The 17,841-nt window shown below is 53.7% G+C and overlaps 1 protein-coding gene across 4 annotated transcripts in view; it reads left to right on the forward strand.

Annotated features, from left to right (window-relative positions):
* The window catches only part of Strn4 (striatin 4), a 24,543-nt gene extending 8,964 nt beyond the window's left edge, over positions 1-15,579 (forward strand). For 3 of the 4 annotated variants that reach the window (XM_036176170.1, XM_036176186.1, XM_036176178.1), the window contains exons 5-18: positions 1,214-1,411; positions 3,191-3,332; positions 6,568-6,727; positions 7,267-7,380; positions 7,705-7,820; positions 9,230-9,405; positions 9,479-9,526; positions 10,149-10,270; positions 12,625-12,795; positions 12,924-13,064; positions 13,320-13,418; positions 13,598-13,684; positions 14,742-14,974; positions 15,194-15,579. In XM_036176170.1, coding sequence (XP_036032063.1) covers positions 1,214-1,411; positions 3,191-3,332; positions 6,568-6,727; positions 7,267-7,380; positions 7,705-7,820; positions 9,230-9,405; positions 9,479-9,526; positions 10,149-10,270; positions 12,625-12,795; positions 12,924-13,064; positions 13,320-13,418; positions 13,598-13,684; positions 14,742-14,911 — 1,744 coding nt within the window. In that variant the 3' untranslated portion in view covers positions 14,912-14,974; positions 15,194-15,579. The remainder of the gene's footprint in view (positions 1-1,213; positions 1,412-3,190; positions 3,333-6,567; positions 6,728-7,266; positions 7,381-7,704; positions 7,821-9,229; positions 9,406-9,478; positions 9,527-10,148; positions 10,271-12,624; positions 12,796-12,923; positions 13,065-13,319; positions 13,419-13,597; positions 13,685-14,741; positions 14,975-15,193) is intronic. The other variant, XM_036176172.1, reaches the window with a different exon arrangement.
* The last annotated feature ends 2,262 nt before the right edge of the window (positions 15,580-17,841 follow it).

Consider the following 17,841-nt stretch of genomic DNA (forward strand, 5'->3'; position numbering starts at 1 on the left):
ACCAGGCTCTGGGGTCCATCCCCAGCACCACAAAAATCACCACCATGGAATAGGCACCCTTCTGGAAAGCCAAAGATCTTGAGAGCCAATCCATCGTGAGGTGTTTCAGTGTTAGGACTCGTGACAGACCTCAGAAAGCTGACCTCGACTGTCTTCAGCTCAGTCTTTGCAAACCACTGCTAGCTTAAGTGGGCACAAATAACCCCAGAGGGCTGTGAAGCAGACAGAATGAGAGCCAGTCACAGTACCTGTACTGTGGAGCTGCTGGCTTGCCCCTGACTCTCACTGGTGCAGAGACCATTTGAGAAATTCATGGAGTGCCTACAGTCACCTCTAGAGCCCGCCTTTCAGATTGCCAGGCTTCTCTACCTCTCTTGTCCCCCGGGACTTATCAGAGATAAGGAGGGCCCAGGCAGCCAAAGGGGCCTCTAGCAGAGCAGCAAGGCAGTATTGTCCCTTAACTTTGAAAGCTGAAGACACCCATGATTGACTTTTTGATCTTTTTCTCTTCTTTTTCTTTTTCCTTTAGGCCAGTCTCAGCTGGCTTCAGTTTTTTAAGTTGCAGAAGTAATAAATGCTCAGGTGTAGAAGTAAGTAGAACGATCTGCAGCGCTCTCTTGCGGGCTGCGGATGGAGCGCAGCGGTGGAGCGCTTGCCTTGCATGCTCAAGGCCCTGGGGTCCATCCCCAGTACTGCAGAAAAAAAAGTGTACTCTTGTGTCCTGGAGCCTCCCCTGCAGAGGTCACTGTTGCCCAGTTTATGTCTGTCTTCTAGGCATCCGGGAGGCAAGCACAAGTGTGTGTCTGTGTGTGATGAAAACATACACACCCCTTCACACTCTTTTTTCCATTTTTATAAAACCTGAGTCACATGGAACATGGAACTATACCATGTTGGCTGTGCTGCTAATCATAGCCGTCTCTGTGGCACTCTGCCTTTGCCACCTTCTGCCTAGCGTCCATCAGCGGACATCTGGCTTTTCCTGCACGTGGGCTCTCCCCTACATGTCGGGGACACCGTGCCATAGCAGCGTGCATGGGGACCAGGGCTTCCATTGAGAAGTATCAGAAGCCAAGCTGCTGCTCAGGGGTTGCTTCTGAAAAATTGCCGTCTGCTCTTTGGTGGCCCCTCAGAAGGCTGCTGGGTTTTTCGTGGCCCCAGCAGCCAGAGTAGCTCAATTCATGTGTTACCTGACCTGACTCTGCTCCCACAGGTACCTGGAAGAGGTGGGCTACACAGATACCATCCTGGACATGCGGTCCAAGCGTGTGCGTTCTCTTCTGGGCCGCTCAATGGAGCTCAACGGGGCCACTGAGCCTATTGAGGGGGCTCCCAGGGCTTCACCAGGCCCTGGGGGACTTAGTGGTGGCGAGTCTCTGCTGGTGAAACAGATCGAGGAACAGATCAAGAGGTGAGCCCCTGAGCAGGGTGCTGGTCTTCCTGAGGAAGACTGGGCAGTAAGCCCTTCCAGATTGTGTTGCGGGCTCCACCACAGCTAGGCTTCCCCTTTAGGTTGTTGCACGGCCTCTTTTCCTAGCTGAGGCTAGACCTCGGGTGGTTTGGTTGCAGAGGGAAACGTGAGGCCTCTACTCTTGTCTTAGGGGCCTCATTTTGTTCATCTTCCCATCAGTAGTTGGTATTCATCAGAAGCAGTAACGTCATCATTAGGTGATGCTAAGTGCTATGAAGAATGGGAAGAGAGTGACAGGAGATTGCCAGGTACTGTGGCACGTCCCTGTGGTCCCAGCTACTCAGGAGGCAGAGGCAGGAGATTGCTTGAGCCTAGGGGTTGGAGACCAGCCTGGCCAAAGAAGTAGTGCCCCTCTTGGTGGCTGAGAGGGAGGAGCTCTTTGTGGGGTAGCATTTGGACAGAGAGCAGCAGGAAAGAGTGCTCTCTAGGCAGGGGAGTGTGGAGGGCCAGACTCTGAGACAGAAAGGCTGGATACGTATGGGATCAGGAGACCTGTGTGGCTGCTGCAGTAAACACAGGAGCCTTGTGGCTTGTGGTCTGTGGTGAGGCCAGGTCTCAGGAGGCAGACCACGGACTGCCTCCCAGGCCACGAGAAATGGTGGATACTTAGCCGCAGGACTGTGGGAAGCCAGTGGTTTTTAGCAGAGGTATATCATCTGACATCTTAGTCTGCTTCCGGGAGATATTGCGGAAGCAGGGAGGCTGGGCTGGGGGGCTTACTGTGGGCTCCAGGCCAGGGCTGATTTGCTAGTTTCTTAGCAAAAGACAGGTAAAAAAATGGGCTCTTGTAGAGGACTTAGGGGGAGAGAGGGAAAGAAGTCCAAGGAATGGATTGATACCCTTTGAAATCGGGAATTTGAGGGGAACGGTGGGAGTTGATGAATCTGTGTTGAGGGTAAGGTTCCTGTATGTCCTACATCAAGAGGCCACATGTCGTAGCTTGGAGCCCTGAACATCTCCCCAGTTGACAGCACTGATGTTTGGGGAGGGATCCAACTGTGGACCCCGAGGGCTCCTAGGTCTAGAGATTGGCAAGGAGAGCTGAAGGAGGAAGCAGGAGCCAGGGAGGAAGCAGAGGTAGGTGTGGAAGGAGGAAGTCCTCAAAGGAGAGTGGTCCAGGATGGCCAGAGAGGATGCTCTGTATTGATCTCCATAGAAAGTAGTAACTGGGTCCTGGCAGTTGACAGCTCTGCTGTGGCAGTGGACAGCAGGAAGCAGGGTGGGTGTCTGTAAGGAAGGGAAGGAGGCATCTGAGTCTGTCTGTGCCGTTGCACTTGGTGTTGGGAGCCAGGAGGCAGAAGAGGAGTGCTGCCTATGTGATGGGACATGCTAGTTGACAGTGAGGCATAGGGTGACTGGGTGTTGCGGAGTGGCCACTGCTCAGGCTGATTAGGGCGGGGCGCTGGGCAGGGGCGCTGGGCAGCGATGTCTTCTTACCTAGCTCATGTCTCACTTGGCCAGCAAGATGTGGGGCAGACATATTCAGGGGTACTCTTGTCCCCTTGGTTGGAATTCAGTGGGTGGGAGGCACATCCATAGGTCTGTACAAGGGTCCCAGGGATGATGGTACATGGCAGAGGCTGAATAAGAGGTGGTGCATGCTCAAAGCCAAGGCTCCTTGGGGCTTGGGAGCTCAGCTATATCTGGGGTGTCTCCCTCTCTTTCCTCTTGTCACCTGGCAGCACTGACATCCCTCTGTCTGCTTCCTTGTCTCTGCAGAAATGCAGCAGGCAAAGATGGCAAGGAGCGCCTGGGTGGCTCGGTACTGGAGCAGATCCCCTTCCTGCAGAACTGTGAGGACGAGGACAGCGATGAGGACGATGAGCTAGACAGTGTTCAACACAAGAAGCAGCGTGTGAGAGTGAGTCTTCTTCACTGCTGCCTACCCTCTGCCCTGGGCCTTCCCTGACCCATGTAGGGCTGCTCCCCTTCAGCTAGCCTGCCCCCACCTGAGTTGAATGTTTTTACCTGTGACTCTTGCTTTCTGTCCTCATGTCCTGAAAAGGGTGTGAAGCACAGGCTCTCGGCAAAGATTTGTGCATGGTGTAAACATGCCTGGGCCCAGGCCTGGGTGAGGTCTGGGGAGTCAGTGTGAACTGCGGGGTTCCAGTCTGCTAGTGTGGTCAGGACCCTTGCTTGTGGACACTGACCTTATCAGCATGTCCTCCCATCTGGCTCCCAGCACCCAGTATGGTCCTGCCTCCATGGTCCTGTGCTGTTTCCAGGATCCTGTCCTTGGTTATGGTGTGGCCTTCGTTGCCCATTAAGCATCTGCTGAACCCCTCCCAGCCCAGCTCTGAGCAGGCCATGGGACCAGACCACAGTAGAGCACTAGTGGACTCGTAGATGGCCACCTGCAGGATGTGCTGAGGTGGAGGCACTTCCCAGGTGTGCCTCTTTCCCACTCAGTCCAGGCACCCCTTCTCTGTCTAGCCCTGGGTCTTCTGGGCTACAGGGTATGTGTTTTGTCAGCGTCCAGAGCTCCTGGGTTTCCTTCTCTAGACCCTGACAAACCCTTGAGGTGGTGGTGGGAGGGCTTGACCTCCACTCGGTCCCTAGCGTGACTTAGCACAGGGTCTTGTCCAGATGGGCTTCTGATGGGAGCAGAATGACAGACCTGGAACTCTGAAAGAGGCAGAGCGCTAAAGGGTGTCTTTGATGTGGGCACTCTAACTTGGCTTCCTGGTGCCTTGGTTCAGATGCTGGAGTCTTCTGTTCCTCCCCATCCCCACTCAGGACTGTCCCGGATCTCCCTCTCTAGACCAGGCTGGCCTCAATGTGCACGCGTACACGCACACACACACGCACACGCACACGCACACGCCCCGTCTTTTCTTTTGTATATGTATGGGAGGGAGGGAGAAGGGAGGGGGAGGAGAGAGGATGAATATGTATGCAGGTGCTACTTCATGTGGAGGCCAAAGATCTGCTTCCTCAAGAGCTATCTACCTTGTGGTTTCTTGGGTTGGTTGGTTTGTTTTCATTTTTGGTGTTTTACTTTATTTATTATTTGTGTATTAGAGTTCTCTAGAGGAACAGAACTGATAGAATAAATCTATAGGGGCTGGAGAGATGACTCAGCGGTTAAGAGCACTGGCTGTTATCCCAGAGGTCCTGAGTTCAAGTCCCAACACCCACACGTGGTGGCTCACAACCACCTGTAATGAGATCTGGTGCTCTCTTCTGGCATGCAAGCATGAATGCAGGCAGAACACTGTGTACATAATAAATAAATAAATCTTTAAAAAAAAAAAAAGAATAAATCTATAGCCAGCTAGATAAATATAAATCTATAGATAGCTAGATAGAAAGAAGAATGGCTTACAGGCAGTGGTCCAGCCTGCCCAACAATGACTATCTACCAATGGAAGGTTCAAGAATCCAGTAGTACCAGGGTTATGGGGTGGTGGCACATGCTTTAATCCCAGCTCTCAGGAGGCAGAGACAGGTGGATCTCTGAGTTTGAGGCCAGCCTTGGCTACATGACAAATTCTAGGACAGCAACAGTGGTTACACAGAGAAACTGTCTCTTGAGAAACTAAAAAAGAATAGAATCCAGTAGTTTCTCTGTCCACTAGGCTGGGTGTCTCAGCTGGTCTTCAGTATACACCAGAATTAGAAGTAGACTCTAAAGCCAGTGAAGGAACGGACTTGCAGTGAGGGCAGACAGGCAGAGAGCAAGTTTCTTCTTCCATGTCCGTGTTTGTTATAGGTGCCAGCAGGTGTGGCCTAGATTTAAAGGTGGATCTTTTCACCTCAAAAGATTCAGATGCTAAGTGGGTCTTCCCACTTCAGATGATTTAATTAAGAAAATCCCGCTGGGCAGTGGTGGCGCACGCCTGTAATCCCAGCACTCAGGAGGCAGAGGCAGGTGGATCTCTGTGAGTTTGAGGCCAGCCTGGGCTACCAAGTGAGTTCCAGGAAAGGTGCAAAACTACACAGAGAAACCCTGTCTTGAAAAACCAAAAAGAAAAAGAAAAAGGAAAAGAAAATCTCACAGGTGTGCCCATCTATTTGGGTTTTAGTTAATTCCAGATGTAGTCAGTTGACAACCAAGAAGAGCCATCACAGTTTGTTTCTGTGTTTTTGACACAGAGTTTCCCTGTGTGGTCCTGGCCATCCTGGAGCTTGATATGATAATCCCCCTGCCTCTGCCTCCCAAGTGCTGTGAGTGCTGTGATTAAAGGCTTGTACCACCATGTCTGGCTTACCTTGTGTTATTGAGGCAGGTTTCTCACTGGGCCTGGACTTGCTGATAAGCCTCCAGGCTGGCTGATTAGCAGGCCTCAGAGTGCTGCCTCCCTCTCCTCAGCACTGCATTGCAAGGACACACTGCCATACCTGTCTTTTCGCCTGGTTGATGGGGAGTGACCTGAAGCTTGTTAGGCAAGCCTCTCAGGACTTGTCTTCTGAGTCTGGATGATGCTTCCTCTGGGAATTGGCCCTCTTAGCTCCTCACAGCAGAAATGATTCATCTTCACTTTACTTGCTTTTGTGTTCTGTGGTACTGATGCTCAAACTTAGGGCTTCACACATGCCAGGCAAGCACTGTCTCTGAGCCCATTTGGTTGCTTTTGAGACAGTTTCACAGTGTAACTGAGGCTAGCCCAGAACTCTTGGCCATCCTTTTGCCTCAGCCTCCTGTGCACTAGTTCAGGCGTGAGCCGTCACACCCATCTTCCCTATGACTGTTGTACTCCAAGAGGCCTGTGCATTTCACTGTTCTTGTCCCCCATGCCCTGTAGCTCACTTGTATACATACATACAGCTGCACACAAGCATACAGCTGAGTGTCAAGTGCGTGTCGTCACAGTTAGCTTTATGCCCAGGGTGGAAATAGTGGGTTCTGATCATTTCCCCTGCAATTGTATGTCTTTGTATACCCCCAGGGCTTGTATCGTATGACTTCCTGAGAGCCATGTGTTAGGGAGGGGCCCAGCAAAGCTGTGAGGAGGGATGAGAGTGCCCAGTGCTGGTGGTAGAGGAGGGCCCACTGCAGTCTCCAGATCTAGGCTTTGGGAAATGAGCTGCGGACTGGTCTTTCCCGGGAAGCGGCTGGGTTTGATCTCTGAGCTCCAGCCCTTTTCCCACCCTAGCTCCCTTCCAAGGCCCTAGTGCCTGAAATGGAGGATGAGGATGAGGAAGATGACTCAGAAGATGCCATCAATGAGTTTGATTTCCTGGGCTCAGGAGAAGATGGAGAGGGGTCTCCAGATCCTCGACGTTGTGCTGCAGAGGGGAACCCCCATGAGCTGGGTGAGTTGGTGACTGATTGACAGGCCTGGCTAAGACAGGATCTGACCCCACATGGCTTCAGCTGCTTCCTGTCTGGGGCTCTGCCTAGGCGGATGTACTTCCTGAGATGGCTCAAGGATAGCTTAAGCCCAGGCCAGGTCCAGGCCCTTCCCCTTCCCTGGAAAGTCCCTCCAAGCTGTATTCAAGTGGCTCTGCCAGAAGTCAGGCTCCAGTCCTCACAGCAAGTGTACAGTGCCTGGCCAGCTCAAGCAGGGGCAGGATGAGAACTGATGGTGGAGAAGGGGGATGGGACTGTGTCTTCCTGTCTGTGACTCTTGGCCAAAAGGTCCTTGCGGGTCCCCTGGGCCTAGGGTAGAACCGGGATTTGCCTGCCACCTCTCACTGGGTCCCTGCCAGTCTGCTTCCTCAGCCTCTCTCTCCCTGGGGTCAGTGCTTTACAGCTCCCACTATTGCAGGAAGGCCAGCAGCAGTGGGGTGGGCTTCCCTGAAAGACTGGGTAGAGCTGGTGGGCGATTCTTGCTCATGCTTCATCCATGCAGAAAGCCGGCGAGTCAAACTCCAGGGAATTCTTGCTGACCTCCGGGATGTGGATGGGCTGCCCCCCAAAGTGACTGTCCCACCTCCTGGCACACCCCAGCCCCGGCCTCATGAAGGTAATCTCCAGCCCCATATTCCAGTACCAGTACCATGACAGAGGGGGGGGCTGCAGAGATAAGTCCGGGATTTCTGTGTCCTCAGAGGTAAGGCCTAGTCTCCAGTCTGCAGCTCCCTGTCCCAAAAGGTCGTCTGTCTGTCTGTTTCCCTCTCTTTTTGTCTGTCCTCCCGTCTGTCTGTCGTCCCTGTCTTCCTTTCCAGCTGCAATTCTTGATCCTGTCTTCCTGCCTCTCTTCCCTTGCTCCTCATCCTTTCTGCCTCTCTCTGCCTTTCTCTCTCTCTCCCTGGCCCTGTCTGCCCCACCCACCCCTCCCCCCTACCAGGTTCCTTTGGCTTCTCCTCAGACGTCTTCATCATGGACACTATCGGGGGCGGGGAGGTGAGCCTGGGGGACTTGGCAGATCTCACCGTCACCAATGACAACGACCTCAGCTGTGATGTAAGTTCTTGGGGTGCCCCATCAGTTCTTAGCTCAGCTGTGACCATGTTGCAGGTCTGGGTCCTGCCCCTTTCATGTGAGGACTGTGAGAAGTCATTCCATAGCCCCAGCAAGAGGCGTCAACACACCATGCCTTAGAGAGGGGTGCCTGGCAAACACCTCGTGAGGTGCAGGCTCTGAAAAGCACAGGAGTTTCTTCGTCCCATGCTTTCTTTGGGGATGTGGCACGATGATTGCCAGCCATGCTTCTCTCACTCAGGGCCTCTCTTGTGAGTGGAATAGGGGCTGGAATGAAGGGGCCTTGTGGCTGGCATTCGGGGCTGTGCACCTTGGACAGGTCACTGGGACTTTCTGGGGTGGGTTTGGATGCATTTTCCAGGGCAGAAGATGATGAGGTTACTGACCCCAGTCAGGTTGGAGGCTAGTGTAGAATGCAGAACTGAGGCTAGGTAGGGTCTATTGGGAGTGTACTGCAGGGTTCCTCAACCTGCCCCATGGGTCTTCAGGGAGTGGGGCACCCACTTGAGCACAGATCCTCCAGTTCCTAAGAATCATGAAAGAAATGCCAGCCGAGCCCAGGTGAAGGGGTCTGAAGGTGCTAAGGCTGCCCTGACAGCTCTTGGTGTCTCCCCAACCTGGCAGTCCCCTGCAGTGAGCAGCTTCTCCTTGCAGGACACATCCTCTCACAGCATGTCTCCTGGCCTCCACTGTCTCAGACTCCAGTCAAGGCTTGTTTCCTAGGGCTTTGTAGCTTGAGGACCTATCTGCAGTTACACTCACCTTCCCCCAATCCCAGCCTCCTTAGAGAAGCCAAGACCAGCTGTCATCCCACTGCTCTGCAGCCTCGTGTGGCTTCCCATTTGTCTGGGGCTTTGGCTTAGAATGAACGAAGTGCAGGTTTCCGAGTGGGACCCACTGTTCTGCCTGCGATTGGCCTTTCTGGCTTCCTTTTGTGTGGTACGACTCTGAATGGTGTGTGTCCCGGCCTTGCTGCTCCTTTCCAGGGCCTGTAACATGCAGCTTCTTTCTGCAGTCCCTTTCTCCTTGCTTGGTGCTGGTTAAGTCCTGCTTACTTGTCACTGCCTATCAAGAGCCTCTTGGTCCCTAGAGGAGGGCAGGCTGCCTTAATGTCCCTCCTCATGCTCAGAGTTCCTGGTTCTGTGTATGTAGGACCTGTCTGTCCCTGAGGGGCCTGTGAACTGTGAGGCCCCAAAGAGTTAGGCTCCCCTGGCCCCTTCAGAACCTCCCATGCTGCTGAAACCTGCTGAGTGTGTGAAGGGCTCTTCTTGGCCTGCAGAAGGGCGGTCAGGCTGGGGCCAGTCAGTTCCAGTCTGAATGGGGTGGCATCAGTGTGTCCGTATGAGTGCTGGGATATACAAGAGGACACTGAGGCAGCTCCCCATCCCCAGCTGTCTGACAGCAAAGATGCCTTCAAGAAGACATGGAACCCCAAGTTTACTCTCCGCTCACACTACGATGGCATCCGCTCACTGGCCTTCCACCATAGCCAGTCAGCGCTGCTCACTGCCTCTGAGGATGGCACACTTAAACTGTGGAACCTGCAGAAGGCAGTTACAGCTAAGAAGTAAGGATGCCACCCTGGAGGGGTAGGGCCCTAGGACCTGGGGTCTCAGTGACGGAGTTCCTCTTTCCCACAGAAATGCTGCCCTAGACGTGGAGCCGATTCATGCTTTCCGTGCTCACAGGTAGGCCTGAGCCTGTTCTAGTCTGGGATCCCAGCAGCATGGGCTAAGCTGCCGCCTGCTGCCCTGGAGACCTGGAGCAGCAGCCTCCGTTCTGGGCCTCTATAGAGAGAACCTCAGTTGATGCCCATTGTGGTTTCACTGAGGCCCTTCTGAGCAGTAAAGGCAGAGGATAGGAGACAGGCAGCTTTCCCAGGTGGCCTTGCCAGAGGATAGAGGCCAAATTCCCTTTGGCCTCCTTAAAAACTACCTAGGAAAGGACACTGATGAGATGGCTCAGTGACAACCTAAGTTTGATCCTCAGGGTGGAAAAATTGTTCTGACCTCCACGTGCACATTGTGATATGTGACAACAAATAAATTTAAACTATTTTTAAAAATAGCTAGGAGAGCTGGGCATGGCAGTGCATGCCTTTCACCCTAGCACTCAGGAGGCAGAGGCAGGCAGATCTCTGTGAGTTCAAGGCCAACCTGGTCTACAGAGTGAGTTCCAGGACACCTAGGGCTACACGAGAGACCCTGTCTTGAAAAACAACCAAACAGCTAGGAGAGATCCTCCAGCTCCTATGAGCAAGGAAGGCCTGAGCCTCAGCTGCCCTCCATCACCTGCCCTTGCACTCTGCAGGGGACCTGTGCTGGCAGTCACCATGGGCAGCAACAGCGAGTACTGTTACAGCGGTGGGGCTGATGCCCGCATCCACAGCTGGAAGGTTCCGGACCTCAACATGGACCCCTACGATGGCTACGGTGAGGACAAACCCTGCCACGCCCACCTCGTGTCGCAGCCCTGGGAAGTAGCTCTGTAGGGCTCCCCGTCTGATTTAGCTCTAGTGGGTGGGGCAGAGGGAGATAGGCAGGAAGAGCAGTGGTGAGGAAGGCTTGTGCAGCATCTGAGAATCAGCATGAGCTGGCCTTTTGGGGAGCCAGAGACAGGAGAGCCTAAGTCAGGGCCACAGTGGGCTTTGGCAGCTTGGTGGACTCTGTACTTGGGGACTGGCCAAGGTCTTATCGTGGGTCAGTGGAGGGGTTTATTACAAGCATAGGAAGTGGGCTTAGAGGGGGCATCAGGACACTACATGGCAGAGAGTTTAGGCTTTGTCTTTGATCCTTTTAAGAGTTAAGTGGAGCAGCCTGGCGGTGGTGGTGCACGCCTTTAATCCCAGCACTCTGGAGGCAGAGCCAGGTGGATCTCTGAGTTCCAGGCCAGCCTGGTCTAGAGGGAGTTCCAGGACAGCCAGGACTGTTATGCAGAGAAACCCTGTCTGAAAAACAAACAAACAAAAATGTCTTTCACTAGAAGTGGACACCAAGTCCCATTCCTAACTAAGAAGCTATTTGCGATTGATTCCTGCTGAGAAAGGGAGTCAGTCTCTTTGATCAGTATCCCTGGGTGTAGCAGTCACACTCCAGGGCTGGCCCCATACCCAGGAATAGTTGGACAACATAAAATAGACTCCATGTTGTTGGGGTTGATTTTTTTTTTTTAATTTTGTTTATTTTTGGCATTTTTTTTTTATCCTCTGTCTTTAGTTTGTCTATTTTGATTTTTGTTTTTCTTTTTTGAGAGAAAAAGAGCATGAAGTTGGGTGGGTAAGGAGGTGGGAGAATCTTGGAAGAGTTGGGGAGGGAAAGAATATGATCACAATATATTTTATGAAAAAAATTATTTGAATACATTTTTTAAAAAGTGTAGGTTGAGTGTGGTAGTGCACAATCTCTAATTCTAGCACTCTGGAGGCAGAGGCAGGCAGAGCTTAGTGAGTTCAAGGCCAGCCTGGTCTACACAGTGTGAGTTTTAGGCCAGCTGGGACTACAAAAAGAATATCTTTTTAATAAACTCTAGCTCTGAGGGGTTGTAGAGATGGCTCAGTGGTTAAGAGTGCTGGCTGCTTTTCCAGAGAATTCCCAGCACCCACATGACAGTTCACAACTCCAGTTCCAGGGGATCTGACACCCTTGTACAGACATACACTTAAGCAAAACACCAATAATAAATCACTAAAAATAAAAAGAAAGAAACTCAAGGTCTGCTTAAATAAAAATGTTTCATTTGTCTGGTTTGGTTTCTCTGTGTAGACCAGGCTGGCCTAGAACTCAGAGGCTCACCTGCCTCTGCCTCCTGAAGTGCTGGGGTTAAAGGCATGGGCCACCAGCACCCGGCCATTTTTCACTCCTTTTACGTGCATTTGTGTGTGTGTTACAGATGGCTATGGGCCACCATTTGAGTGTTGGGAACCAAACCTGGCATGACCAGCCCCACTTCCATCCTGTTTTTTATTGTTGGTTTGTTTTGGTTTTGGTTTTTTTGAGACAGGATTTCTATGTGTAACAGCCCTAGTTGTCCTGGAACTGGCTTTGTAGACCAGGCTGGCCTTGAACTCACAGAGATCTGCCTGTCTCTGCCTTCCCAGTGCTGTTTTCCTCTTGAATATGGCCTTGTGCTAAATTTGTTGTGGCCGAGTACAGAGTTGTATTTACTGTCAAGGTACCAGTTATCTGGGAAGGTCAAGGGTCAGTCCTAAGTGAACTGCCGTACTTCAGGTGTTAGATGGACTTGACCCAGAACTGTGTGGAGTCTTTTTTTTTTTTTTAAGATTTATTTATTATGTACACAGTGCTCTGCCTGCATGTCTGCCTGCATGCCAGAAGAGGGCTCCAGATCTCATTACAGATGGTTGGGAGCCACCGTGTGGGTGCTGGGGATTGAACTCAGGACCTCTGGAAGAGCAGTCGGTGCTCTTACCTCTGAGCCATCTCTCCAGCCTCTGTGTGGAGTCTTAGCCGACAGAGAGGCCACAGAAGGTCCTTTGAGCAGCAGAGGCTGTGAGAAACTAGCAAGAAAGGACACTCTAGGGCTACAGGGCTGCCCTTGGTCAACAGAGACAACACTGCTCCTGCTGCTCCCCGGTGCCCTGAGCTGCTGACCTTGGCCCTGGGGAGACAGTGAACTCAGAAGCCTCATCTTCTAAGCTACCGAGCTGCTTCTTGTGCCCTAGAATCTACCCAGAGGAGCTCATGGGCAGTGGGCAGCCACCCACGTCCCAGCAGAGCAGCAGCCCCTGGGCCTTCACTAACATCCTATTTCCTCCTGGCCTGCCCAGACCCAAGTGTGCTGAGCCACGTCCTGGAAGGCCATGGGGATGCTGTGTGGGGGCTGGCTTTCAGTCCCACCTCCCAGCGTCTGGCATCCTGCTCCGCTGATGGCACCGTCCGCATCTGGGACCCCAGCAGCAGTGGTCCAAGCTGCCTCTGTACCTTCCCCATGTCTGGAGGTGAGTAGTGACCCCACTGTCTCAAAAGTAGGATGCAGAGCCCAGGGCTCAGGTGGCTCCTGAAGAGGACCTCCAGCCACAGGGTAAGACTGGCTCTTTGAGTAGCCTTTTCTTCTCTGTGCTCTCAGAACACGGGATCCCCACCTCAGTGGCCTTCACCAGCACCGAGCCTGCTCATGTTGTGGCCTCCTTTCGTTCTGGTGACACCGTTCTTTATGACTTGGAAGCTGGCAGCGCCCTCCTCACACTGGAGTCCCGAGGGAGCAGTGGTGAGCAGGCAGGCCAGTGGGAATAGGGTTTGAACACCCATAGGACCCCAGTTCCTTCTGAGTGAGATCAGAATGTTACCCATGTGCCCTCAGGGGCCACAGGCAGGAAGGAAACAAGGCTCAGTGGTGGCCAGCCAGCTTGACAGGATGGGCTGGGTAGTATGTCCCCAATTGCAGAAGTGGCCTGCCCTCCTCCCGCTGTTCCAGGCCTCCTGTTCCCTCCTCAGTCCCCTCCCCTCCCCACTTACCTTGCAGGCCCAGCACAGATCAACCAGGTGGTGAGTCACCCAAACCAGCCCCTCACCATCACTGCGCACGATGATAGGGGCATCCGGTTCCTGGACAATCGGACGGGTGAGCCCAGCCTTTGTCCTTCGCCCTTCACTGCGTTCTGGGGGTGGGAGGGGGAGAGCACGTTCAGACTGCCACATCCTGATGTCAGCCTTACAGGCTCTCAGCCCTGACTCTACCTCACCTTCCCAGACAAGGCCTGTAGAGGGAGGCCACTGCCAGCCACTCTGTCCCTCCCTCAGGTAAATCCGTGCATTCCATGGTCGCCCACCTGGACGCAGTCACCTGCCTAGCCGTGGACCCCAATGGCGTGTTCTTGATGTCAGGAAGTGAGTTGGGCCCCTCTTGCTGCCCCTTCCCCGGGAGGGTTGGAGGCAGAGGAGGGCTGCAGCCATGGCAGGCAACTCTCTACTCTTGAACATGCAGAAGTTCTGCTTCATTCTCATCGACCGGCCTTGGTGCCCTCCCTGCCTAGGGGTTGTCCTTGTGTTGCAGGCGTGAGGTGATGGACCCAGGTCCCCTCCGTTTGGACACTTGGTCCCTCTGCTCTCAGACACAGGCTCAGCAGCTGTCTACTCTAGAATGGGTAGACAGGTCCTCAGACCAGTGTCCGCTGCAGTGAGTGTGTGCACGTGTGTGTGCAGATGTGCAAGCAGTGGTGGTGGAGGCTGTAAGCAGATCCCAGCTTGTTCTGCCTGATATTGTCATGTACTAACTGAGCAGCTACACCCCAGGCCTCCTGTTCCCTGCCCAGTGGCTTCAGACTCAGCCCTGATACAGACAAACTTCAGATCTGAGGCCCTGGAGCTGGGCTAACTTGAGAAGCAAAGCTTCAGGCTCATCATGCTCTCTCACGCCCAGCAAAGACCCTCGCCCAGGCAGTCTGCTGGCTCCACTTCCACCCTCAGTTCCCTGCAGTTCTCAGCCCTCACTGGCTGCTTGCCCCAGCCCCTCCTTGGCCATCCCTCTACCTGGAAGGCTTCACTCCCTTAAGCCATGTCTTTTCGCCTATCACCTAGAGCTAGTGTCTGCTGGTTTCTTTCTCCCCTGCTGTGTTTGGGATAGAACCCAGGGCCTTGGGCTGGCTAGACCAGTTTACAGCCCCAGAACCACACCCTACCGCTTTTCAGCTGTTGATGCTCATAGTCACCCTGCAGTCTGAGAGCTTCCCATTTGTGTGCATCGGGCCTCCAGCGGTCCTTACATGTGCTTGGTGGATAGCAAAATGGTTAACAGGATGGGGACAGAAGGGCTTAGGGCGGAGCCATGGGAGGAGGAGAGCTAAGCTGCCTCCGTCTCAGGCCTTTCCATGAGGCCAGGGGAAGGATTCAACCCAGATCTGAGCTGAGGCTTGGTAACAGACCCTTCTGCTCCACACCTGTGCAGGTCATGACTGCTCTCTGCGCTTGTGGAGCCTAGACAACAAGACGTGTGTGCAGGAGATCACAGCCCACCGCAAGAAGCATGAGGAGGCCATCCATGCAGTGGCCTGCCATCCCAGCAAGGCACTTATCGCCAGTGCTGGTGCTGATGCCCTAGCCAAGGTCTTCGTATGATCCCACCTGGCCTCGCCCTGGCTACACAGTGGCAGGGAGCGGGGCCAGGCCAGTGGGGCTGAGGTAAGGGCCAGAGGCCATTTGTGTTCTAGGTAGGAATGCAGAAACCCAGTGTCCTTGCCCCAGAAGATACCCCCTCCTCTGTGACCCACACTGCCTTTCAGTTTGAATTGGGTTAAAGCCCACAGTCCTATGAGAATGAGGCTTCTCTGAGAAGATGGGAGGGGTTGGGGCTAGAGTAGGACTCTATCCTAACCAGCTGCCTTCCCTCTGTCTCTGCAGGCAGCCCCCAGCCTCCCTTGAGAGGCTCAGAGTCTCGGCCTCTTTCATCTTCCTGGAGCCTGGTGGTGCTAATGGCCCTTTCCCCAGGAATTAACCCTTGAGGATGGCCTCTGGGGTTTCTGCTCATGCCCCAGCCCTAACTCCTGATATAGCTGTCTCCTGAGTTTGGCACAGCCAGGGATGGGTGTCCTTGGGGATCTGTTTTTTCCAAGACAATAGAAGGTGCCAGGCTCTACCCTAGAGTGCCACCCCAGGCTATCCTCTTGGACCTCAGTCCCTTCCTCCTGCTTTCAAACACTAACCAAGCCTCTGGGGCCAGGCCTTCCTGGGGAGGGCCTCCACTCCTCTGGGGCACTCTCCCAGTCACAGACCCTCCTTGAGATGTAGAGGGTAGAGTGGGCTCCGGGCCCACAGCTTTCTGTCTCTCTGTATAAATGAATGGCATTTTAATGGCATCCACCCCACGTTATCACTGTGTGATAGTCTTGTCAGTCTTGTCCCAGCTCCACATCTTGCCTCTATTTATTTCACTCTTTATTTGGGTTCCACCTTGTGCCCTTGGTTCCCCCTTCAGGTTCCTGTTTATAAGCCCCATTCCTTTTGCCCCCAACTTATATGTGAAAAAAAACTGTCTCAATAAATCTTTTTGAGTAAGATAGGTTTCCCAGGCCGTCTGTCAAGGGGATAGAGGACTTTGGGGGGGGGGGTTACTTCCTCTGCCTTGGCTGAGTGGAGTCTGAGAAGGGGGATATATGATGGATTGGGGTTCTGTGATAGATGGGGGGGAGGTGAAGCTGCGTGCCATGCCAGTGGAAGGGCGGGAGTGGAACACTGGACCAGATCTCTGTGAGCCCTCCTTTCTGTCACTGAACATGTCTTCCCCAGGGAGCAGTAAACTGGTGAACAGATGCTGTGTTGTAGCAAGCAACAGTTTAGTTGAAGACCCCCTTGCCTGTTCAGGAGCTAAGAATAAGAACTCAAGCCCCTTTCCTGCTCCATACCCATTCCTGGACTGACAGAGAACAGGAAGGTAGACGAGTGACCTAGGCAGGGTCTGTGGAGGACATGCAGGTACCTAGTCCTCATAGCAGTGCAGCCCTCCCCTTCCCTGTGTTCAGTGTCAACTTGTAGGGTTAGCCTTGTCCTCTCGCCATCTTCATAGGCTCAGAGAGTGGGGTAGGGCCGGGAGTCCATACAACAGAGTAAGAGCGAGGTGACTCCAACCAGCAGGCACAGCACGCCCCACACCCTCCACCTTCTAGCCCCTCACAAGGGTCAAGGGTAAAAAGGACTGTAAGTCCAAGCACCAAGCCAGTGGTCATTCTGGGGACGAGCCCATGTAGGAGAAGGTGAAGGTGGGTATGTGATGTTTAGGTGACACTCAAGCAGCCAGACTGAGCTCCACGTGGCCTTGCCTCCCCCCATCCCTTTGGGCTCTTTGCAGCTTCCCCAGGTGGTAGTTTGGGTTTTCACTCCAGCCTCAGACTTCCTTCCCCAGCCCCTGCTCCCCGGATGTGGTGACAGCCAGCACTGTACCAACCTCAGCTGCCCCCAGCAGCACTGAGCCAGTAAGGGGGGGCTCTTGTGGACAAGTCGCCGCTCTCTAAAGCTCCAGCTTCCTGGATGTGGAAACTAAGTGGTAGCCTCTGCCTGATTATTAAGAGTAGAAGTCAGAATTGCTCCTGATGGAGATGGGGTTGATTACACAGGCCTGGCTCATGAGCTCTCAGTAGATGTTAACTTTTTAGATTTCCTAGCATTGCACTGTTTATCTCAGAGAAGGGTGGAGGTCAGGACAACCCAGAGGAGCTGGTTCTCCTTTGATTGTGTGAGTCTCCAGGTCAGTGAGCCTGGTAGCAACTTTACCCACTGAGCCACCTCACTAGCCAGATGCTGGATGATTCACTCAACACACCCAGCCAGAAGCCCCTGAGTGCCTTTGGTGCCTCCCTCCTCTCTGCAAAATTTAAGAGCAGCATCAACTGGACTAGCTGTGTTCCAGGCACCTGTATTCCATCTCTGAAATACAGCCTCCTGACAGGCAAACGAAGGCTCACAGTGGGGAAGCCCCACCTCAAGTCACACAGCCAGAAAGATGTAGGCCCCAGGTCTCTTGAGAGGTCTATGAAGTGGCATTGCCCTTTGGCGTCCCCCTTTCAACTCACTGGAGACAGACCTGAGGCTAAGCTCTCCTGTGCATCCTAAGGCCTCCACTTCCCACCTGTGTACTGGGTGTGTTGTTGAGCTGGGGACCTGGGGTGGGGGTATAGGACCAAAAGCCGGAAAGCCACCGGACTTGACACCGAATTCCGACCTTTTCCCTGGGGTTGGCGCCGGATGCGGGCCAGCCTGACAGCTCCCTCTTTGAACGACCAAGCTCCTGCCCCTCCCGTCCGCAGCAGAGGACTGCTGCCACAAGTCAACTTTCCAGACTGGAGCGTGCGGAGGAAGCGCTGACCCTTCCGCCCTCCTCCCACCCCAGCCACCAGATATCCCCCCCAACCCCCAACTCCACACCAACTCCCTAGTTCGGGTCCCGCCTTCCCCTTCCGCCCCGGGCCCCTCGGTAAAGGCTCCGCCCTGTGACGTCACGGAGCTCCGTGCTGATTGGCCGGCTGCGCCGTCGTTCCCGAGACTTCCTTCTGGGC

The sequence above is a fragment of the Onychomys torridus genome, chromosome 1 (assembly GCF_903995425.1).
Source record: "Onychomys torridus chromosome 1, mOncTor1.1, whole genome shotgun sequence".
NCBI classification, from domain to species: domain Eukaryota; kingdom Metazoa; phylum Chordata; class Mammalia; order Rodentia; family Cricetidae; genus Onychomys; species Onychomys torridus.